General features: G+C 41.2%; 1 protein-coding gene across 1 annotated transcript in view; it reads left to right on the top strand.

The window, feature by feature from the left end:
* slc9a1a (solute carrier family 9 member A1a) overlaps positions 1-25,128 on the top strand; it is a 53,453-nt gene extending 28,325 nt beyond the window's left edge. Inside the window, exons 6-12 of the mRNA XM_060847654.1 lie at positions 641-730; positions 13,268-13,338; positions 16,379-16,543; positions 17,039-17,153; positions 17,647-17,748; positions 18,751-18,820; positions 22,826-25,128. Coding sequence (XP_060703637.1) covers positions 641-730; positions 13,268-13,338; positions 16,379-16,543; positions 17,039-17,153; positions 17,647-17,748; positions 18,751-18,820; positions 22,826-23,076 — 864 coding nt within the window. The 3' untranslated portion in view covers positions 23,077-25,128. The remainder of the gene's footprint in view (positions 1-640; positions 731-13,267; positions 13,339-16,378; positions 16,544-17,038; positions 17,154-17,646; positions 17,749-18,750; positions 18,821-22,825) is intronic.
* Positions 25,129-25,411: the final 283 nt, after the last annotated feature.

The raw sequence follows: 25,411 nt of genomic DNA, 5'->3' as shown, positions 1-25,411 counted from the left end.
TGTAACTCTGCAAGTACAAATTCACCCCACAAAATATATGTGTGCATATGGGTCTTTGTCTGTCTGTGTGTCAGTCTGTCTGTCTGTCTGGGGTGGGGGTTGTGAGTGTGAGAAAGTGTGTGTGTGTAGTGAGTGCAGAGTCTGTGAGGGGGTGCATGTGGGAGTGTGTGTGTCCATAAGGGTGTGTGTGGGTGTCTGTGTTGTGTGTCTGTGTGTACCTGTGTCCGTGTGAGTGTGTGTGTGTGTAGTGCAATGGTGATCACCTGTAATGTGACATGAACCCAAGGTCCCGGTTGAGGCCCTCCCTATGAGTACCGAATTTATCTGTCAGCCTCTGCTCGGCCACTTTTCTCTGCTGCCTGTCCTGAAGTCCACCTTGGAGGATGGTCACCTGAAGGTCCGAGGCTGAATGTTCTGGACCACTGAAGTGTAAAATATTTTGGGATTTTTCGGCATTAAAGGTATTCATTGAATGGTAGTTTTCATTTGTTGCAAATGAAAGCACCAGTTGTAGTTTAAAATGCCAACAGAAAATTAGCAAAAATGAATGATTGTAAACTCTTGGTACCTGTGGAGCTTTGGTTGATGGTAGATAGAAGTTATTTCTGCACAATGCTGATTAAATCTGTCTGTCTGGTAGGGAATGACTATTCGACCATTGGTGGAATTGCTCGCTGTGAAGAAGAAGCAAGATTCCAAACGTTCCATCAACGAGGAAATCCACACACAGGTATAGAGTGCTATCATTGCAGCACTCTAGATTCAGTGTTGGGTCATTTTGAATGTCTGCTCTTCTGTGCCTCCACCCTGTCCTGTGTCACCGTATAGAGATGGAATATATAGTGGGTGATCCCATGATATAGATGTGCGTATGGCAGTACATATACAGTGATGCAAAGGGACATTGATAGATTGCCAGTTTGCAAAACTAAAATGGTTGGATGTACCTGTGTCCATGTGTGAGGTTACATCCATATGGAGCTTAAACATATTTTCTAAATGGTGGAACACTAGGAATAGTGGAGATGCAGAAAGATTTGTGTGCCCAAGTACAGACATTACTAAGATAATGGTTTCAGGATTGCTACTTGAGCCACAAGTAAATTAAGATAGGATAGTTAAGATGAAAGTATCGAATGTATGGCTCAAACTGGTGTGGAAGAAATAGAGTTTGATTCATGAGGCGCTAGTCCTCGGAAAGAAGGAGCTGTGTCTTCACCTGGAACCATTTCCCTGGCATTTGAATAGCCAGGGCAGTGGAGAGGATTCAAAACTAAATATTGAGGCCATGAAGGAATATGTACTGGAATACAGAGAAAGTGCAAGTGTTGAGCAGGATAGCAACATGGAAATGAATAACCAGAATGTAGCAGAAATGACAGAGCTTATGCACTATTGCACACAGATAAAATCAACATTCGTAAAAAAAAATAGAATTGCATGCTCTCTATTTGAGTCCACGTGACATGCAAAGCAAAACAGATGACAAAAATAAACGTAAACATGTAAGTCTCAATAACTATTTCATAGATATGATTGCAAGGTGACCAGACTAGGAACATAATATTCATGGGTGTTAGCAAATTTTGAGAAGATTTGTAGCTGAGGTTGAGGTTCTGGATGTATCTGACCTTCCAGATAGTAATGGTCATGGGTTTGGAAGGTACTGTCCGAGGATCTTTTGGTGAATGAAAATATGTAACTATAATCCCTTAGATTTTAATAGAGAAATTTAAAATTCAAAAAGCTAGACATGTTTATGTAAAATTTATGATTTCAACTTTATAAGACTTGTTTATATTGCTAGAAGTGTTATCAAGAATGTAATCATGCTAGAATAGTTTGAAGGTTACAAAAAAGGAAATAAATTGTGTAAATCTTATGCAATTGATGAATAAGGATGAATCAATGAGTTTTTGTGTGTTTATGGTATATATGTTTCACCATAATGAAGCAGATTTAGAAATTGTGTAACTTTTCTCAAGGGTGGAGTTATGTTAGGAGTCCTTAAAAGTAACCAGGTGAAGGAAGCTGGAAGGGATGGATTAATTTGCACATCTTCAAGGTGGCTGAGGGTTTACCGTGTGATTGTTTGAAACTGAACAGTCAAAAATTGCTTTGTTGTGGTCCACCTTGTGTTTACAAAGAGACTACTGATTTTGTAGAAATAATGCAAAGGTTTAAGATAGAGAAGAGATGGATTTTATGGCTTTCATTGATGAACAGACTTGACTTCAAAAGATTGGGTCCAGTGCTGAAGCTTGCCTAGCAACAGCTTGGAACTAAATCTACTGTTTCAGTTAACCTCTAAGTCTGTCTCAGTAAAAAAAAAGAAACCTCCAAGGTGCTGGCAGCAAAAAAAACAAAGAAACTATGGATGCTACAAATCAGAAGCAAAAACAGAAATTGCTGAAAAAGCTCAGCAGGTCTGGCAGCATATATGAGGAGAAATCAGAGTTAATGTTTCAGGTTGAGTAACCCTTCCTCAGAACTGGGTCAGAAACCTTGCAGCAGGAAAGTTAGACAGATCTCTTGAAGTATCTTCTTGAGAACCTGAGAAAGTTCCAGAAATCAGATCTTTAACTTTCTGTTAAACTCTGATAACTGAACAGTTAACTCACATAAAAACTCTAAAATGACTTTCCATCTGACCTGAAGTTTGATTGGAAGATTCATCAATTCATTGTGTTGCTGACAGCAGAAAATTGCCTGGATCTTAAGTCTTCACATTTGTCATCCTTTGAGTTTGCGTCCTTTATCTCTGAGGGTTTTTTTTCCCTATTTGCCTTTTCTAAAACAAAACCTACACCAAACAAAATCTCAGCAAAATGTTATTTTTGTTGTGTAATTGGGTACTTTTTGAATTAAGAGGGCGTAGTTTAATTCCACAGAATAGCCTTATTGCTAATTGGTTTTGCCTTTTTTTGAATGAATATGTTTGTGTGTAGTTTTAGTTTCTTTATCTAAAGATATATATTTTTCAATAGAAGGATGATAACTAAGGTCAATAGTTGAATTCCTAGAAGGACACATTTGTACAATGAGTAGATACTGAATAGACAAAGCCTATTTTTCCTTCAAACTTAGAAAAATAAAAGGTAAACATTTGTAGTTTTTAATATTTTCAGGAGGCTTGACAGGTAGATGCTTCCCCCTGGTTGACAATAGGGACCATAATATTAGAACATGAGTTAGAATTAGAATTAGAATCCCTACAGTATGGAAATAGGTCCTTCAGCCCAACAAGCCCACACCAACCCTCCGAAGAGTAACCCACCCAGACCCAGTCCCCTACCCTATATTTACCCCTGACTAATTCACCTAACCCACACGTCTTTGGATTGCGGAAGAAAACCGGATCACCCGGAAGAAATCCAGGCAGGCATGGGAGAATGTGCAAACTCCACACAAAGAGTCGCCCGAGGCTGAAAGCGACCCTGGGTCCCTGGTGCTAACCACTGAGCCATAGATAATCGAGATTAGAAATTTCTTTGATCACAATCTTTTGAATCTTCTTACAGAGGGCTTTGACCGATTTTTGGATTCTAAGGGAATCAAGAGTTATGAGAATAGTGAGTCAATGTTATTGAAGAGCTGAGCAAGCTACTAGGACAGAATGATCGCACCTATTCTTAGTTCCAATGTTCTTGCATTCTTAAAAGCTATTACAAAAATATGAAAAAGATTAGTGGAAGCTTGCCCTTATACCAAAGGGCATGGAATACAAAGGGTGAATGGTAATAAATGTTTTGTATGAAATTCTGGCTAAAGTTCATTTCAACCATTACATTCAGTTCTAAGTACTACGTGGTAGGAAGTGTATGTTAAATCAACCATGATCTAATTGAATAGCAGGATACAGGGGTTGAATGGCGCCCTCTTGTTTCTGGGTGTATGTGGGGTCCCTCCATGACATGACAGGATTCTAGGCATGAGGGTGAGGTTTGAAGCAGCAATTAACAATACATGTAATTGTAAGATGCATGTGTGAGTTCACATTTGACCAGGGAGTGCTTCATTGAGGAAAATGACAGCCAGCAGATGGCACTATCTGCCCTCTCATCTCTTGCATGTGAGTCTTGAACCCAACATGCAATTCTCCAACACTGGAGTCATCAAACTTGATTGGTTGTGTACAATGTTCAGCTTACATTGAAACAGCACTTTGTGGAGCAAAAGTACTTAATGTTATCTGTGCACAACTTTTTGAATATGAGGAGCAGCTCAGTGGCACATTCAACCTGAGTCTCAAAGTTCAAATTCAACTTGTCATAGAGCATGGAATGAGACTCTTCAGTTCATCTCAGTCCACGCTGATCAGATATCCTAAATTAATCGAGTCCCATTTGGCCCATATCCCCCAAACCCTTTCTATTCACATACCCATCCAAATGCCTCTTAAATGTTGTAATTGTCCCCACCTCCACCACTTCCTCTGGCAGCTCATTCCATACATGCACCACCCTTTGTGTGAAAATGTTGTCCCTTAGGTCCCTTTTAAATCATTCCCCTCTCATCTTAAACCTATGCCCTCTAGTTCTGGACTCCCCTACACCGGGGAAAAGACTTTGTTTATTTATCCTATCCATGCCCCTCATGATTTTATAAACCTCTATAAGGTCGCCCCCTCAGCCTCCGACGCTCCAGGGAAAACAGTCCCGGCCTATTCAACCTCTCCCTATAACTCAAACCCTCCAACCCTGGCAATATCTGTGTAAATCTGTTTTGAGCTCCTTCAAGTTTCACAACATTCTTCCGATAGGTGGGAGACCAGAATTGCACACACAATTCCAAAGTGGCCTAGCCAATGTCCTGTCCAGTCACAACATCCCCAGATACTTAGGAAAAAATATATAGCTTGCCACTTTGAAGTATTGCTGCTCAGGGAGTGTTGCAGTGTCACACTTGCTGAAGCTTGCATGAGACCTTATAAACCAAATCCCCTGCTCCCTGTCAGATGAACGTAATACATGCTTTGACACCATTATGAAGGCCAATGGAGCATTTGCTTAATGTCCTGGTCAGTGTTTGTTTTATTCAGGGGATGTGGGGTGCCACTGATCAAACATCCCTAATTGCCCAGAAGGCAGTTGAGTCAAATGTAGTCCAGCCCAGATAAGAATGACAGTTTCCTTCCCTTAAGGACATTCGTTAACCAGATTGGGGTTTTCCCCCTTGGCAGTTAACAATGGTTTCATCATCATTATTAAATTCTTAATTCCAAATTTTGTTTGATTTCAAATTCCATTGCAAGATTCAAGCCCAGGTATCCAAATATTACCCAGGTCTCTGGATTAAAACTCTAGCAATAATACTGCAAGGTCATCAGCTGTCACAAACTCCACAACGAGTACAAGTGGAATAGAAAGTCCAGCCATTTGTCTCACTGCTGTTTGTGGTAACTTGTCATGTACAAAATGGCAAATTGGTTTCTTACACTACAACAGTGACTACGGTTCAAAAATGTTTTATTCTCTGTACAACATGTTGAAACCTGTTGAGGAGATGAAAATGTTATGCAAATGCAGGAATTTGTCTCTTGTGGGAGGGAGAAGACATACATCCATTCCAAGACAGTGAATTTATGATTTTTATTTGTAGACCATCCTATTTGAGTTGTGAGATGGATGATTTCATTTGGCAAAACAAATTCCACAGACCATCACGAGACAAGACTTCAAAGCCTCTTAGTTCAGTGTGGTTCAAAGCCTCCATATTGACTAAGTCTGTTCACATATACAGAGAAACTGTTTAATTCTTGGCACTGCATTTCTATTATTTACATTCAGACTCACTGTGAGCATAAGCCAAATAGCATTCTTCTATTTCTAAGACTGTTCAGCCTTTCGATTTGATTATGGATGCTGGATGTCTTAATTCTATTGATTTGCATGAGTCCACATTGCTCAATTTCTTAACAAGGTATTCAATCTCCATTTTTCAGCTTTTCAATTATTTCTAAGTTCTTGAGAAAAGAGCATTCCAGATTTCCAGCACTCTTGATTAAGATGAGCTTTCTTCCATTAAGCCTGTGCAATCCAGCTTTAATCTTAAGGTTAGGTCTGCTTATTCTGTGTTTTGTCACCAACAGACTCTCTAAATCTACCTTATCAATTCATTTCATCATCATAAATCCCTGCATCGGCTCACCCCTAAATCTTCTGTGGTCAAGGAAAGCAAAGCCCAACCAGTGTAACCAGTCCGTTAATGGTTAGATTCTCTTTAGCCTTGTATTATTGTGGTGAATCTGTGATGCATTTCCTCCGAAGCCAATGTCTCCATCCTAGAGTCCAGAACTGAACTTAGTTCTCCGTTTGGGGCCAAACCAAGTTTTAAAGAAGAAATAGATAACCAATGGGAATGGTCTGCAATGCCCTTAATAATAACATAACCAATGGGAATGGTCTGCAATGCCCTTAATAATAACATAATGTAAGGCAAAGTGTGCAAGAAGGAGCTTCAGTTGCTTGTGAATCGACTGGTTACTATAATCTCATATAAACTGGATAAATTGGATTAGCAATGGTAGCCTGGATGAGGACTTATCATAAGATTTTAAAATTGAATAAGGGCATTTATGTGAGCCTGAAAGCTGATGTAACTGAAGTGAACTGGAATATTAGGCTAGAAATTGGATCAGGAGAAAGTGAGGACTGCAGATGCTGGAGATCAGTTGGAAAGTGTGGCACTGGAAAAGCACAGCAGGTCAGGCCGACACCCAGATATTCCAACCCACTCTAGCCCCACCTGCCAGCACCCGGCCATATCCCTCCAAATCCTTCCTATTCATCCAGATGCCTTTTAAATGTTGCAATTGTAGCAGCCTCCACCACTTCCTCTGGCAACTCATTCCATGCGCATACCACCCTCTGCGTGAAAAAGTTGCCCCTTCGGTCTCTTTTATATCTTTCCCTTCTCACCCTAACCTATTCCCTTTAGTTCTGGATTCCCCCACCACAGTGAAAGACTTTGTCTATTTATCCTATCCAAGTCCCTCATGATTTTATAAGCATCTATAAGATCACTCATCGGCCTTCGACACTCCAGGAAAACAGCCCCAGCTTATTTAACCTCTCCCTATAGTTCTCATCCTCCAACCCTGGCAACATCCTTGTAAATCTTTTCTGAACCCTTTCAAGTTTCGCAACATCTTTCCGATAGGAAGGAGACCAGAATTGCATGCAATATTCCAACAATGGCCTAGCCAATGTCCTGTACAGCCGTAACATGACCTCCCAACTCCTGTACTCAATACTCTAACCAATAAAGGAAAGCATACTAAACGCCTTCTTCACTATCCTATCTACCTGCAACTCCACTTTCAAGGAGCTATAAACCTGCACTCCAAGGTCTCTTTGTTCAGCAACAGTCCCTAGGACCTTACCATTAAGTGTACAAGTCCTGCTAAGATTTACTTTCCCAAAATTCAGCATCTCTCACTTATCTAAATTAATCTCTATCTGCCACTTCTCAGTCCATTGGCCCATCTGATCAAGTTCCTGTTGTAAAATGAGGTAACCTTCTTCACTAGCCACTACACCTCCAATTTTGGTGTCATCTGCAAACCTACTAACTATACCCCCGTGTTCACATCCAAATGATGAAAAGTCGTAAACCCAGCACCAATCCTTGTGGCACTCCACTGGTCACAGGCCTCCAATCTAAAAAACAACCCTCCACCACCACCCTCTGTCTTCTAGTTCTGTATCCAAACGGCAAGTTCTCCCTGTATTCAAATGAGATCCAACTTTGCTAACCAGTCTCCCATGGGGAACCTTGCTGAACATCTTACTGAAGTCCATATCGATTACATCTACCACTCTGCCTTCATCAATCCTCTTTGTTACTTCTTCAAAAAAACTCAATCATTATTTCCCACGCACAAAGCCATGTTGACTGTCCCTAATCAGTCCTTGCCTTTCCAAATACATGTACATCCTCTCCCTCAGGATTACCTCCAACAACGTCAGTCTCACTGGTGTGTAGTTCCCTGGCTTGTCCTTACCACCTTTCTTAAATAGTTGGCACCACACTAGCCAGCCTCCAGTCTTCTGGCACCTCACCTGTACTATCAATGATACACATTTCTCAGCAAGGGGCCCAGCAATTACTTCCCAGCTTCCCACAGAGTTCTAGGGTAGACCTGAACATGTCCTGAGGATTTATCCACCCTTATGCATTTCTAGACATCCAGCACTTCCTCCTCTGTAATATGGACATTTTTTAAGATGTCACCATCTATTTCCCTACATTCTATATCTTCCATGTCCTTTCCACAGGAAATACTGATGCAAGATACTCGTTTAGTATCTCCCTCATCTGATGCGGCTCCACACAAAGGCCGCCTTGCTGATCTTTGAGGGGCCCTATTTTCTCCCTAGTTACCTTTTTGTCCTTTAATGTATTTGTAAAAACCCTTTGGATTCTCCTTAATTCTATTTGCCAAAGTTATCTCATGTTCTATTTTTGCCCTCTTGATTTCCAGCCTGTGCAGTTCTTTGAGTCATTGTATTTTGTATTTAAAGGGAATAAAATACTATCCTTTATAACAAGATAGATTGAATAAAAATAAGGATGTTATGCTTATACAAGATATAGTGAAAAATCACACAACACCACATTATAGTGATTTCTGACCTTGTCCAATCCAGTCCAATACCGGCATCTCCACATTAGGATATTGTGAGATCACACATTGGATACTGTGTGAAATTATAGTGTCTTCGGAGAAAATTCACTAAATTGATAACTGGAATAAGCAGGTTTTCCTCAAGGAAACGTTGGACAGACGAGGCTTGGTTTCACTGAAGTTTAGAAGAGTGGAGGTGACTTGACTGAAGAGTATAAAGTGCTGAATGGTCTTAAAAAGGTGAATGTTAAAAAGAAGTTTCTTCTTATGGGGTGAGGCCAGAATAAGGCAATCACTGTTTTAGACAGAGGCATGGAGAATTTTCTTCTGAGGATTTGGAACTTTGCATCTCAGAAGGCAGTAAAGGCATGGCCATGGAATAGTTTTCAGGATGGGAATGGAGAATTGAAGCATAAACAGATCAGCCATAATCTTATTGATTGGCGGAGAAGGCTTAAAGGGTCAAATTACTTATTTTGAACTTGTATGTGTGTAAGTTAATCTTTTTAACCTCGACTGCACCTTTCCATGCTGCCCCTATGTCCCTCTGTTCCTTTGATATTTAAAAATATGCTGATCTGTCAGCCTATGTTCCACTTTGGTGCCAGTTCATCTCATCTCTTGATTTTTATAGAATCCGAAAAACTATCATTCTTAGCCTTGATCATACTCAATGACTGAGCATCCACATTGCTCTAAAGTGGAGAATTCAGAAGATTTGCGGCCTTCTGTGTGAAGAAATTTCTCATCTCGGTCCTGAATGCCTTCAGGCCCTTCTTTCTTGACTTTACAGTCATTCTTCAGCACTGTACCCCCATGTTGTAAAAAATAGTGCTTGTACTAAGAATGTTAGTAATTTCTGGTGATTTGTTTTGTGATATCAGCACTTATAGCCCTAAATATGTTTGCTGCCCCACACTTCTGAACTTGCTTAAAATTTAGAGGATATTTTAGTCATATTTTGTAGTCCAAAATTGACGACCCTTCATTTGCCTAAATTGAACTGTACTTGCCAATGTTTTGCATAGACACTTCATTGATCAACATCAAGCCGCAACATGACATCCCAACTGTTTGACAGTAGTGCCCCCCCCCACCTCCGCATACCCACGGGGTATACATTCCAAAACCACAGATAGGTGCGAACTCATCCATTTAAATGGGAAACTTACCTTCTGTCAGCCCCTGGTCCCTGGTTCTGGAACCTTCCCTGCAACATGTTCGGGCCACAGTAAATCATGGGTAACTGAAACTGCGGAAACCAACTCCATGGACACGGCAGTCGCCCTATACTCAGTACACTGACCAATAAATGCAAGTGTGCCAAACGCCGCCTTCACTACCCTGTCTTCACCACCCTGCAACTAAACTTGGAACTATGGACCTGCGCCCCTAGGTCTCTTTGTACAGCAACACTCCACAGGGACCTACCATAATTGTGTAAGTCATTCCCTGGGTTGCCTTACCAAAGCGCAACACCTCACATTTATCTAAATTAAGTTCCATCTGCCACTCCTCAGCTCCCTGATCAAGGTCCCCTTTTGCTCTGTGATAATCTTCTTCACTATCCACTACACCATCTATTTTGGTACCATCTGCAAACTTGGTAACCATACCTCCTATATTCACATCTAAATCATTTAGAAGGTTATGAAAATCAGTAGATCAAGCACTGATTCTTGCGGCACACCACTGGTCACAGGTTTCCAGTATGGAAAAAAACACCCTACCACCACCCTCTGTCTCCTACTTTTTTCCAATTTTGCATCCAAATGGTTACTTCCCCCTGGATTCTATGTGCTCTAACCTTGTTAACCGATCTATCATGTGGAAATTGTAAAGTCCCTATAGACCTTGTCTGCCACTCTGCCTTCGTCACTCTTCCTTGTCACTTATTCAGAAAAGGAGAAAGTGAGAACTGCAGATGCTGGAGATCAGAGCTGAAAATGTGTTGCTGGAAAAGCGCAGCAGGTCAGGCAGCATCCAAGGAGCAGGAGAGTCGACGTTTCGGGCATGAGCCCTTCTTCAGGAGTGAGGAAAGTGTGTCCAGCAGGCTAAGATAAAAGGTAGGGAGGAGGGAGTTGGGGGAGGGGCGTTGGAAATGCGATAGGTGGAAGGAGGTCAAGGTGAGGGTGATAGGCCGGAGTGGGGTGGGGGTGGGGGCGGAGAGGTCAGGAAGAAGATTGCAGGTTAGGAAGGCAGAGCTGAATTCAAGGGATTTGACTGAGACAAGATGGGGGGGAGGGGAAATGAGGAACTCAATCAAGTTCGTGCGATGCCACTTCCCACTCACCGAGCCATATTGACTATCCCTAATCAACCAAGGCATTTCTCCTTCTCTGTTGGCTATTATTAGTTCCTGTCTTATATTTATTGAACCTAGTCTTGGATTCTCCCTCAAGCAGAATTTTTTTTCTACATTCACCACCAACCCATTCATAGTTTAGAGAGATCCATTGCAACACCTTTAAACTTTTCTGGAAGAAATAAGTTTGTAACTTCATCGATGTTTCTCAATAGCTTTAATCTTTCAGTTCTGATTCTCTCCTTGTGAACCTTTTTTTTTGCATTTTGTCAGATGCTTCCATGTCCTATTTATCAAGTTCACGTTTCTTCATATGTGGTTTGAACAGAGTTCTATACAAGTTTAATGTAACTTTCCTATTTTTGATTTATGTAAATCTAGAAGTAAATGCCAGTGCTTTATTACCATCTCTGATTGATTTACTGATCTGAGTTTTTTTCACCTGTATCCTTCGTTCCCTTTGTTCCTATTTGCTGTTCGGGTTTTTTTTTCTGTAGTATCAGCATAGTTATTGTTTCTTTCTTTAATAGCAAAGTGTATCAATTCAAATTGTTCCACGTTAAATTTAATTGCCCCTTAACACTTAAATCAGTTATGTAAATGATTTGGATGTGAACGTAGGAGGTATACTTAGTAAGTTTGCAGGTGACGCCGAAATTGGAGGTATTGTGAACACCGAAAAAGGTTACCTCATAGAGTACAACGGGATTTTGACCAGATGGGTAATAGGACTGAGGAGTGGCAGTTGGTGTTTAATTTAGATAAATGAGAGGTGCTGCATTTTGGAAGAGCACATCAGAGCAGGACTTATACACTTAATGGTAAGGTCCTGGGGAGTGTTGCTGAATAAAGATCTTGGCGTGCAGGTTCATAGTTCCTTGAAAGTAGAATCACAAGTAGATAGGATAGTGAAGGAGGTGTTTGGTAAGCTATCCTTTATTGGTCAGAGCGTTGAGTATAGGAGTTGGGAAGTCATGTTGCAGCTGTACAGGACATTAATTAGCCCACTTTTGGAATATTGCTTGCAGTTCTGGTCTCCTACCTATCGGAAGGATGTTGTGAAACTTGAAAGTGTTTAGAAAAGATTTACAAGAATTTTGCCAGAGTTGGAGGACTTGAGCTATAGGGAGAGGCGGAATATGCTGAGGCTGTTTTTCCTGGAATGTTAGAGGTTGAGGGGTGACCTTATTAGAGGTTTCTGAAATCATTAGGAGAATGGATAGATAGACAAGGTCTTTTCCCTGGGGTGGGCAAGTCTAGGGGTGTAGACTTAGGGTGATAGAGGAAAGATATAAAAGGGACATAAGGGGCAACTTTTTCACGCAGCGGGTTGTATGTGCATGGAATGAGCTGCCAGAGGAAGTGGTGGAGGCTGGTACAATTGCAACATTTAAGCGGCATCTGGATGGGTATATAAATAGGAAGTTTATAGGGATATGGGCCAAATGCTGGCAAATGGGACTAAAATAGAATAGAATATCTGGTCAGCATGGGGTTGACTGAAGGGTCTGTTCCGCACTATACATCTCTATGACTCTGACTTATTGCAGTTTTCTAAGATGCCCTTTTGTATTCTGCTGCATGTTAACTATCTGTTTCCCAGTTAGTATCATATGCGCATTTTGGTCTTGAATTAATTTATTCCTAAATCTAAATCATTAAATAGATTATGATAACCAGACAAATCATATCTTACGTAAGTACATCAGTAATAAAACAGAACGGAGGATGTGGTTTTACTGCTACACAGAAGTTACAGAGAAAGATCAACTCTAATTCAGGAGGTCCATTCATAATTCTGAGAACAGTGGGGAAAGATCCGTTCTTAAATCTGTGGGTTGGTGTCATAGAGTGAATGGTCCTTTTGGAATTGTGAAAGGGAGGGAAGGGGAAGATGTGTTTGTTGACATCAAGCTGGGTCTGGCAGAAATAGTGAAGGAAATACCACCAACTGTTTACAGCATTTCTTGTTTTTACTCCAGTTTCCCAGCATCTGTGGTATTTGGTTTTTGTATCTGTGTCTATAGTTACTGAGATAGCATGAAGTCTTACCAATGACAGTGAGAAGGAAAAACATCAAAGTCATAATTATCAGTTCCTGTTAAATGCTTAAAACATTAGGGTCATTTTTATTGTGCATTTTCAGAACCAGTTTAAAAGGACAGCTAATTGTAAAACATAGGAATAAGTGGAGAGGTGCTTGAGGCGACACTGGGATGATGCACCTCTTGTGCTGTGCTATGAAACGCTATTCAATAAATCTAATGTAAACACAGCAGTTTTTTGACTTAGCACAGTTTGTACCCAACCATTAAAGATGTTTCTTTTCTTAGTTCCTGGATCATTTACTGACTGGTATCGAAGATGTATGTGGACACTATGGACATCATCACTGGAAAGACAAGTGAGTCAGTTATTTATCAGTAATCAAGACATAGGACCATTGCTACACCATTTAAATACATTTAACATTGAGGTTCCCAGCGGGTTTGTAAGAGATTTATTCTAGTTCAGTTAATTTAGTGACTGATCAGGCCCTGATTTTAAGATATCTCAGAAAGCACTGTGTATACTTTCTTTAATAATAAAACACTCATCACTCAGGAAAATTATACTGGGATCTAAGCTGGGCCAAAGGAAACCTTACAATGGCCTCCGAAAAGTTCCAGAGATTAAAGGAAAGGATTGCAAAGTTGATTCTGAATAGGAGCGAAAGTAACAGGATAATTGTTATGGGGGACTTTAACTTTCCAAATATTGACTGGAAATGCATAGTTTGAGTAGTTTGGATGCGTCAGCTTTTGTCCAATGTGGATAGGAGGGTTTCCTGACACAGTATGTAGATAGGCCAACTAGAGGCAAAGCCACATTGGATTTGGTACTGAGTAATGAACCTGGCCAGGTGTTAGATTTGGAGGTAGGTGAGTACTTTGGTGATAGTGACCACAATTTGGTTACATTTACTTCAGTGATAGAAAGGGATATACTGCAGGGCAAGAGTTATAGCTGGAGGAAAGACAATTATGAGGTGATTAGGCAAGATTTAGGATGCATAGGATAGGGAAGGAAACTGCAGGGGTTGGGCACAACTGAAATGTGGAGCTTGTTTAAGGAACAGCTAATGTGTGTCCTGGCAGGCAGGAAGTGTTCGAGTGAGGGAACCATGGTTTACTAAAGAAGTTGAATCTCTTGTCAAGATGAAGAAGGAGGCTATTGTAAAGATGAGGCATGAAGGCCCAGCTAGGACACTTGAGAGATACATGTTAGCCAGGAAAAACGTAAAGAGAGAGCTAAGAAGAGCCAGGAGGGGACATGAGAAGTCTTTGGCAGGTAGGATCAAGGAAAACCCTGAGGCTTTCTATAGGTATGTCAGGAGTAAAAGAATGACGAGAGTAAGATTAGGGCCCATCATGACAATAGTGGGAAGTTGTGCATGGAGTCTGAAGAGCTATGAGAGGTGCTAAATGAGTATTTTTTTGTCGATATTAATACAGGAAAAAGACAATGTTGTCAAGGAGAATACAGAGATGCAGACTATTGGACTAGTCAGGATTGAGATTCCTAAGGAGGAGGTGTTAGCAATTCTGGAAAGTGTGAAAGTAGAAAAGTCCCCTGGGCCGGATGGGATTTATCCTAGGATTCTCTGGGAAGTTAGGGAGGAGATTGCAGAGCCTTTAGCTTTGATCTTTGTCGTCATTGTCTACAGGAATAGTGCCAGAAGACTGGAGGATAGCAAATGTTGTCCCCTTGTTCAATAAGGGCAGTAGAGACAACCCTGGTAATGATAGACCAGTGAGCCTTACTTCGGTTGTGGGTAAAGTGTTAGAAAGGATTATAAGAGATAGGATTTATAATCATCTGCAGAAGAATAATTTGATTAGGGATAGTCAACACGGTTTTGTGAAGAGTAGGTAATGCCTCACAAATCTTAAGTTCTTTGAGAAGGTGACCAAACAGGTGGATGAGGATAAAGCAGTTGAAGTGATGCCTATGGATTTCAGTAAAGCATTTGATAAGGTTCCCCATGGTAGGCTATTGCAGAAAATACAGAGGCATGGGATTGAGGGTGATTTAGTGGTTGGATTAGAAATTGGCTAGCTGTAAGAAGACGAAGATGGTGATTAATGGGAAATTTTCATCCTGGAGTTCAGTTACTTGTGGTGTACCATAAGGATCTGTTTTGGGTCCACTTTTGTTTGTTATTTTTACAAATGGCCTGGATGAGGGCGTAGAAGGATGGGTTAGTAAATTTGCGGGTGATCCTAACGTCGGTGAAATTGCGGATAGTGCAGAAGGATGTTGCAGGTTACAGAGGAAGAGGGATAAGCTGCAGAGCTGGGCTGAGAGGTGGCAAATGGAGCTTAATGCGGAAAAGTGTGAAGTGATTCACTTTGGAAGGAGTAACAGGAATGTAGAATATTGGGCTAATGGTAAGATTCTTGGTGGTGTGGATGAGCAGAGAGATCTTGGTGTTCGTGTGCATAGATGCTTGAAAGTTGTCATCCAGGTTTTAAGAAGGCATACTGTGTGTTAGCTTTTATTGGTAGAGGGATTGAGTTTCGGAGCCACGACATCATGTTGCAGCTGTACAAAACTCTGGTGCGGCCGCACTTGGAGTATTGCGTACAGTTCTGGTCACTGCATTAGAGGAAGAATGTGGAAGCTTTGGAAACGCCGCAGGACAGATTTACCAATATGTTGCCTGGTATGGAGGGAAGGTCTTATGAGGAAAGGCTGAGGGACTTAAGGCTATTTTCGTTAGAGAGTAGAAGGTTGAAGAGGTGACTGAATAGAGACATACAAGATGATCAGAGGATTACATAGGGTGGACAGTGAGAGCCTTTTTCCTAGCAAGAGAGGACTTAGCTTTAAATTGAGGGGTGATAGATATACAACAGATGTCAGAGGTAGGTTCTTCACTCAAAGTAGTAAGCGCATAGAATTCCCTGCCTGCAACAGTAGTAGACTTGTCAACTTTAGATGCACTTAAATGGTCATTGGATAAACATATGGATAAAAATGGAATAGTGTAGGTTAGATGGACTTGAGATCAGTTTCACAGGTCGGCACAACATCGAGGGCTGAAGGGCCTGTACTGCGCTGTAAAGTTCTGTGTCATGTAATATTTACATATAATATTGCTGTCTCCATACCTCCTTTTTAAGCACAAAGGCTGAATGGACTACCCATTTCTTGGTTCCATTTGTATAACTGGGGGCATAGAGGATTGCTTGACACGCCCAGAGATTCCTATAAATCTCATGCTGCACATGCCATAAGGAGCAGGGTGACAAGCTGTTGTAATTTAAATGATGCTATGTTACATCCTTAATCCTTAGATATTCCAGGCTCTGAAAAATAGTATTTAAATGGTAGCTGGACAGAAATATGGACACACCACACAGTGTACAATAATTTTGAAATAATTATTAATTTTCTTTCAGGCTGAACCGGTTTAATAAAAAATACATTAAGAAATGTTTAATTAGTGGGGAAAGATCGAAAGAGCCTCAGCTCATTGCATTTTACCACAAAATGGAAATGAAAAATGCGATCGAGATGGTTGTAAGCGGTGGCCTACCCAAGCTTCCATCATCAGTGTCTATACAGTAAGTGACTGTAATGGAGAAGAAATTCAGAGGGTATGTGGGAGGTGAGGGGCTTAAATGTGAGGATACTAGAGGATATTTCGGGATCGCAACTGGGGAGCTCGCTGGTGAGACAGGAAGTGAAGAGAAGGCAATGGAAGAAGTGGGGGCCTAGCAGGGAGAGAAATTGGATCCCTGGCAAAAGGAAGGGGAGACATGTCAGCAAGAAGGGAAAAGCTGAATCTTTATGAAAGACTTAATTTAGTAATGCTGTTGAGAAGTAGTTACATAATACAAAGAACTAAAAGTTTGAAATTCAAGTGCTGTTTTATTGAATCAGAGAAGTAGGTTCAGGCAATGTTCTTTTACCTCCAGTCTATAATTCTGACCAGTCACGAGTTCTGTGTTGCATCGAAAAACTGCTTTTGTAGATTATGCAAATAGAAAGGGCCCATTTGGGTTCTTGGAACATTGTTGCTCAAATGAATAGTGTGTGGTTCAAAAAATGTTTAATAGGCATGTCCAGAGGAAGGATACACTTACGGAACGCCTACTGCCTACGCTTACAAAAGAGAGAGAAGAGGAAGTCCGAAAAATACTTCGTGAGAATCTCCAGAAAACAAGACAACGGGTATGAAATCCGCTCAGGGTAGATATTACTCACTTTACTGTAGAGTTGCTGTTTGGGATAAAGTTTGCTAACTACATTGTTTCTCACTAATTGTAATAATTTTTCAGAGTAAATGTTACTAACTGCCACCCAGTTGCAGTTATTGTTCAGTATTCATGGAATATGTTTAAGAAAGAAATAGATTTCTAAAGGCTAGGGATGTTGAGGAATATGGGGAGAACGTAGACGTGCAGCATTAAAACAGAAGATCAACCGTGACCATGTTGAATGACAGAGTGGCTGAATGGCCCATTTCTACTCCTAACTCCCATTTGCTAAAGCTTACTCACTCACTGCACCTAGTTACATTGATCAGCCAGGTAATTGTTATTTACTGTATAACCAGCCTTCCTGTTCTGCATTGGTCTCTAACTAGCTGAGTCAGACTCTTGTCTGCAAATTGTGTCTCTTAATGCTGCATGTCGTAATGAATAATCTCTGCTTTTTCTTCCAGCTTCGATCCTACAATAGACATACACTGATTGCCGATCCATATGAGGACCAGTGGAATCAAATATTACTAAAACGGCAAAGGTTGCGCAGTTTGGATCCACGGGTAGGTGTGGTCTTGCCACTGAAACTAATCTTGCTTTTGTTTCTGTGAGCTTTTTTATATATCTACAATACTCAAGTCATTTCCCACTGCTGCAAATAGCCGTCTCAGACCAATATTGTTGGGTTAGAGCTGAACAGAATAACAAGCCTCCATATCTATCTCTTAGGGTTTGAAGATTTCATGATTCCCTATCTCTCCATAAGGGGATTTTATCAGTGACTGAACAGAACATAAAAATGTCTGGATTAAAAAAGTCAATCAACCATTGTAGCTCCTTGCATAGCTTAAGCTTTGCTCTTTCAGAATTTTCCTTAGTCACAATCTACAAACTCTTTACCTATACTTTGGGTGACTCAAGCAGATTCATAAATGATATGAGGAGCATTCTCTCATGTTACACATTACGACCTCCTGCTTTACTTAAAAGTATGGAATAACAATGTTATACATTGTGGAAGGTGGGCAAAGCTATGACTGGAGCTAGGTGATATGGGCATGGTCAGAGCTGAGAGGAATGTTGATGGGGCTGAAGCTAGGTAAAAGTTGGGGAAACCAGGTAGAAAATGGATGATACTGAGCTAGATGGAAAGTGGGTCATATCAGGCAGTTTGAAGGGTAGGTGATGCCAATTGGGGATCTAGGTTGAATATCATACACTCCAATGGATAGTCAGCTGGTAATTCCAACCTAGTTTGTTGCCTTTGTTTAATGTTGGAGATCTTGAACACCAGGATTTGCATAGCAAATTTGTGCTTTTTGGGGACACTGCTGCCATGTTGACAGTATTTACCTAGCAAGAGCAAATTATACCAATCTGTGAAACTTGTGAGCCACTTTCACTGCAGAGAGCAGTTGATGATCGGTCTATCTAAAACGTGACTTATCTGGGCGAAGCGTGTGATGGTTTGTAGTGTCTACCATATATAGTAGGTTTTGTTATTATGGTTTGACAGTGACCTATACCCATATGTTCACATTGATTACTTTCTGGATAATTTACAGGGTTCTACTTACCTGACTGTTCCAACTGGTGGCCGTGGCTCCCCACCTGAGCAAAAACCAGCTGAGTCAGGTAATGAAAGGTTCAACCTGCTTCGTGCCATATTATCTTGTTAATTTCATTGTTGAATTTAGTTCACTGACCTCCTGACCTCAGTGCAGATCACTGACCTCCACTTTATCTAGTCATGAGGATTACTGACTCCTTGATCTCAAGATTAATTGATGATATTTAATTCCTTTCTGTTCAAGAATAAAACAGGTTAAAGAAATAAATCACAAAATGTACAAGTTCCAGTCCCTTTTCCCAGCACACTTTTATTTCAACACCAAATACCAAAACAAATTCCTCTGACCTGTGGTTTGTTAAGCTACAGCTTCATTGTTGGATTGGAAACTTTGAGTAATGTCCAAGCCATAGTTTGCATTTCCTGGATCTACTTAAACTTGTGTCTTTCCATGCTGTGTACGCTGCATGTTCTGACATATGTAGCTGGCTTTCCTAATTGAGCAGGGAACACCAGTGAGACCTCAGAAAGAGGATAGGTTTATATAATGCCTCGCAAGTCCTCAACATGTCATTTTACAGTCAATTAAATGTTTTTAAAATAGGTTTACTAGGCAAATGAAGTTGCCATTAATACACAGCAAAATTCTTCAACAGGAATGACTTAAGTGACTCAATAAACTGGCTTAGCGAAAACAACAAATGCTGGAGATCACAGCGGGTCAGGCAACATCCATGGAGACAGAGCAAGCTAACATTTCCAGTTCAGATGACTCTTCATCAAAGCTGAAGTGAAGTGTGGAGGCGACAGTATTTATGATATAGTTGGTGGCATGGGGTGTCAGTGGTGGAGGGTGCTGATGGAGAAAAGATGTTGATAGTTCAGATTAAGAGATCAGAATGTGAAAATGGCAGTACAATGGTGTGTCTCCTGCCAGGCTTGAAAGGGACAGACATTACTCACTGGGATTGGGGGGAGGGGAGAGAGGATATGATAACAAGTGAAAAGAAGTGTTGAACTCAATATTAAGTCCAAAAGGCTGTAAAGTGCCTAGACTGAAGATGGAATGTTGTTCCTCTAGTTTATGCGGTGATTCACTGGAACACTAGCATGCCGAGGACAGATGTGGTCAGGGCGCTGTGTTAAAATGATCAGCTGCAGGAAGGTTGGGGTCTTGCTTGTACACGGTCTGGAGATTTTCCTCTCCTCCCATCCCATTGGGGACTGTCTGTCCTTTCAATCTGGCAGGAGAGACTCCATTGTTCTGCCATTCTCAAGTTCTGATCACTTAATCTGAACTATCAACATCTTTTCTGCATCAGCACCTGACATCCACTGCACTCCCCCCAAATTATAGCATAAAAACTGTCACCCTCTAGACTTCACTTTAGCTGTAAAGCTTGCTCTCTATCCATGGATGCTGTTTGACCTGCTGTGCTCTGAGTTTGTTGTTTTCAGTAGATACCAGCACAGCAGTAATTTGTTCCTGCAAACTGGTTTAGTGATATTGTTTAAAGAATAAATATAGAACAAAACACCAGAGCAATTTCCTCTGCTTTTCCCATGGAGCTGTGGAATATTTGGCATCCACCTGAGTGGGCACACAGTGCATTAGTTTAATGCCTCATCCAACAGAGGGCCCTTCCACCAGCACAGCAATCCCTCCGTGTGGAAACCTAGCACTCCTATTACTGTTTTGAAATATCGGCCTGGATTTTGTGGTATGGGCTTGAGTGATGTATGAACTCACATTTGTCTCTATCCACAGAATCAAGGCTAGAATCTAAGCAACTTAAATTTTCCCCAGAAGTTACATAGATAGTGACCAACTGGCCTCAGAATCATACAGTACAGAAGAGGCCCTTTGACTGATGGAGTCTGTACCACCAAAAATACAAGCTTCAAATAAAAGAACCTGAGCTTATCCAGCCTCTCATCAGATGAAATGTTCCATCCCAGCCAACATCCTGAATCTACACCACCTCCAATGCAATCATGTCCTTCCTTTATGGTGACCAGAACTCCACACAGTACTTCAGCTGTGGCCTTACCAAAGTTCTGTACAGCTCCAGCATGACATTTCTGCTCTTATAATCTAATCCACAACTGATAAAGGCACATATCCAGTATGTCATCTTAACTGCCCTATTAAACTGTCCTGCCATTGTCAGGGAGTTGTGACAAACACCCCAAGATCCTTCCGTTCCTCTAAGCTTCCTATTGTGCTACCATTCATTGAGTACTCCTTTGTCTTGTTCCTTCTTCCACAGTGCACGACCTCACATTTATCGCAGTTAGATTCCATTTGCCATGAACCTGCCCATCTGACCACCCCTTGACATCCTCCTGTAACCTAACACCTTCTCCCTTAGTGTCAACCAGCCACCCAATTTTTGTGTCATCAGTAAAATCACTTAATATCTCTCCACTCCTCACCCCCTAACTCCCAACATTCTCATCTACCTAATTCTATAAATAGCAGAAACAATAAGGGACCCAGCACTGCTGCCCATGCACTGCACATTTGTCTCCAGTCACACAAACAGACTTGTACTAGCACTCTCTGTCTCCTGTCACTAAGCCAATTGTGGATCTAACTTGCCAAGTTACAATGGATCCCATGAGCTTTTTCTTTCTTTGTCAGTTCCCTATGTAGACCGTTGTCCATGGCCTTGCTGAAATCCATTTGAATATATCAACTGCCCTCCCCTCATCCTAACACTTGATCACCTGCTTTAAAAAGTTCCACCAGATTTGTTAGACATGCCTTCCCTCTCACAAAGTCATGCTGACTAGCCCTGACCTTGCCTCTCTAAATCGAGATTAATTTTCTGTTCACTATTTTCTCCGATAGTTTCCCTACTCACTGGCTTATAGTTCCCTGGTCTATCTCCCATCCTTCTTGTAAAGTGAAACTGCTTTAACTATCCTGCAATCCTCTGGCATCTTCTCAAAGGCCAGAGATGATTTAAACATTTGGGTCTGGACTTCCCTTGTATCCCAGATTACTGTGGGAGACATCTCATCTAGACCTGCCTTCTGTGGAAACTGGTTGCTCCTAAACTGCATTATAGACTTGTATTTTTAATTTATTTATGGTATATGGGTGTTGCCATCTGGGCCAGCCTTTATTGCTCATTTCTAGTTGCCCTTGACAAAGTGATAGTGGGCTCCCTTCTTGAACTACATAGTTGTGCATTTGGTGCAGAGAGACCCCTAATGCTAGGGGGAGAGGAGGTTCAAGGGTTTTGACCCAGTGACACTGAAGAAACAATATACAGGACTACCACTGTATCTGCAGAATTGGCTTCCGCAGTTTGTTATCTACAGTTTGCCACGGCCCGACAATATTACACAGAGCATTCCAGAACCAGGGAGCTGCCGGGGAGGTAAATTTCTCATTTAAATGAATGGGCTTGCTGCTATCCGGGGTAGGTCTTGAAACAGAGCCCCCGCGGATACGGAGAGCCTGCTGTATTTCCAAGTCCATATGGTGAAGAGAGCATGCAGGTGGTTGTGATCTGTGTATCTTTTGCCTTTGTCCTTCAAGATGGTAGTGGTTATGAGTTTGGAAAGTGCTGCCAAAGGAACCCTGGTGAATTTCTGAAGTGCATCTTGTGGATGGTACACCCTGCTGCAATTGAGTGTCAGTGGTGTTGGGAATGAATATTTTTAGATGTGTCCATCAGGAAGGCTGCTTTGTTCTGGATGGTGTCAAGCTCCTTGAGTGTCGGAGTTGCACTCATCCAGGCAAGTGGTGAGTATTCTATCACTTTCCAGATTTGTGCCTTGTTGGTGGTAGACAGGCTTTGGTGAGTAAGGAGCTGAGTTACTCACTGTAGGACCCCTAGCTTCTGACGTGCTCTTGAAGTGACAGAATTTACACTGGTTCATTTTCCGGTCAATGTTAACTCCAGGATGTTGATAGATAGGGGTGTTGGCCCTACGTCATTGCAGTTTAAAAAGAAATTATAAATTACATTTACATTGTCTGAAGTTCCTAGAGCTGAATGCAAAAATACATTGAAATGTGACATCTCGGTACTAACCATCCCTCTCCTTTCATTCAGATGCCACATACTTCGAGCCCAGGGATCCTACAAGTGACCTGCCTTCCATCACCATTGACCTGGCTTCTCCATTCTCCAGTGAATCTGTTGAGATTCAGAACAAGGGTGCAGTACCTGGAGAGGACAAAGGAATTGTATTCTCTGCAAAAAATCCTCCTAATGATGAAAATGGTTCACCCAATCAGCGTATGCAACGCTTTGTGAGTGACCCTGGACCAGATAACAAGCCTAATGACCATTTCCAATCATAAAGTCACATGAGATAGAGGAAGCTGCAAATTTTCAGCTTCTGCCAACATCATTCATGGCCCCGAACTCTGTCCACAACCTGTTTCTCGAAGTGTGTTTCTGGGGATAAGACCACTTTCCCCTTGATTCTTGCTGTTGGGGTCTGATGTCTCACAGAATAGTATTAGTACTGAGCTACAGTGAGGTACACAGAGGAAAAACCAATTACAGTGAGACATCTGAAATTTTGTTGATATTAAGATTTTTAAAAATTTCATTCGCAAAAGCACAATAGATATTAGCACTGCTGTGTGTCGTGGCTCCACTGCCTGGGCGACACTGATGACAGTATCTCTGTCTGGGATCTAGTGTTTGCGAAGTACTGGGTCCAGATGTAGTTACCTGTTTTATATATAATGCCATCAGGTCCTGCAGCTTGAGAGAATACAAAACTACAGCACTTGGAGAAACAGGCTCTGATTAAGAAGTTAGGGGCAGCTTATTCATTCAATACTTGACTCAAAACCAAAGATGAACTTTATTTTTCTAGCTGTTATCAGGGGCTATTTTACATCAGGTTGTAATTAAGTGACTCAGTTTGTGTTATATTTCCAAACGTAATCAAAAGAAAATCATTGCTGTATGTTCAGAGACCCTGTACAATACAAAAACTGTCTAACTGATGACAGCATTTCAAACTTGCAGACTGCACTAAAATTCAGAATAGCAATGCGGACTTAGCACAGCGGCTCCCCCAGCAAAAAGCCATTCCAGCTGAGCCTCAGGTCAGCCAGCTCTCCCTGGCAAGCCCCAGACCAAACACCGCTCCCAGCCAAACTGTGGAGCCATAATTTCAAATATTGAAATTAAAGAGGCACAGAGAAGAGATGGAGAGCTGCTGGGCTTTGTGGTGGTGAGCAAGAAACAAGACTGTGTTGTGAATGGGGGACGATGGTGCTGAGTCAGTAACTGAGAAAGGGGCTTATATTTTGTAAATTATACTAAATGAGCTTGAAACACAGCAGCACTAACACCAGTACATTGCACTTGTACATGGTTTGAGGGTGGGACTCATTTAACCTCAGTGTATGAACTTTTTGTTACCTTGCTTTACTGCTGTTAACCTGGAACAGGCTATCAGTGGAAACCGGCAGCTAGTCAGAGGAGCAAGGTCACAAAGATAATGGGTGTGTGCTGGTATTGTCAAACAATTTGATATTTTAACTAATTGCCTTTAAGAAAATTAACTAAATAATTCATTTTTGCACTTTGTTTCAAATAACTTGCTTACGTAAAGCACAGCACTCTAAAGAAAACCTGATTGAATGTCTTTACGTGCTTCATGCTGTTTGGAGTATGTTGTGAGTTGCTGCAAAGCTGAGATATTAATATTTTTATGTTTTGCAGATTATTTAATATATGTTGGAAAGGGTTAGGGGTATTTGATTTGTTCTCTTTATTACAGTGTCCATGAGTATCGACATTGCACTGCTCCCACATCACACCTGAGAATGCAGCTGAACTCCAGGGTATGCTCAGTTTGTTCATGACGAATGTAGGCGGTTAGCAGAACATTATGCCATAATTCAATGCCATATGCCACTATGCCATAGTTCAATTCCTCCTAATTTGGATCAAGCTCTAAATGAAGAGGCAGGGCAGAGTGAAATCATAGTTGCTGCAACAACCTATTGATCTTGAATGAATTGTGGGCTGAAAGGTTAGGAGCCTATCAGCTGCATCCCACCAGCTGCCTTCTCAAATGTGATTCAACAACTTCAGCCAACTAAAGATAATCAAATATCAGTGACATGCTGAAATGTAATCATCTGGAAAAAGTGTCCTTTTGTTCATCCACTTGTTTGCAGTATTTCTCTTTATCTCTCTCTCTTCTCCCCCACCCCCTCTGTTCTCCTCTTTCTCTCTCTCTCTGTCCTCCTCTCCCTCCCTCTCTCTCTCTCTCGAGTATCTCACATTCCTGACTCATTCAGTACAGATGGCACTCTTTACCAAGCCATTGGTTTCCTTATTTTTAATAACGTGTACATAACTGAGATACTACCGAGTATTAATAAAATTACATAAATTATTTCATATTACTGTTTAATTCACAAGTTTAAGTCAACGTTTTCCAATCATGTGCTTAGAAATTGATAGTTACTTGACAGGTAAGCACATGACATTCAAATATGAAAGTATGTATTGGATGATTTTAAAGTTGGATGTGGCTGGAGATGTAACTAGCCTCATTCATAATGAATTGAAGTTTTAGCCCAGGAATATGTTCCAACGTTGTTCATATTAATTCCATCATGGATTTATTTCTAATCATCCCAGATACTCTTGTACCTCACAGTG

This window comes from Hemiscyllium ocellatum, chromosome 30 (genome assembly GCF_020745735.1).
Source record: "Hemiscyllium ocellatum isolate sHemOce1 chromosome 30, sHemOce1.pat.X.cur, whole genome shotgun sequence".
Classification (NCBI taxonomy): domain Eukaryota; kingdom Metazoa; phylum Chordata; class Chondrichthyes; order Orectolobiformes; family Hemiscylliidae; genus Hemiscyllium; species Hemiscyllium ocellatum.
This window is presented reverse-complemented; position numbering and strand designations above follow the sequence as displayed.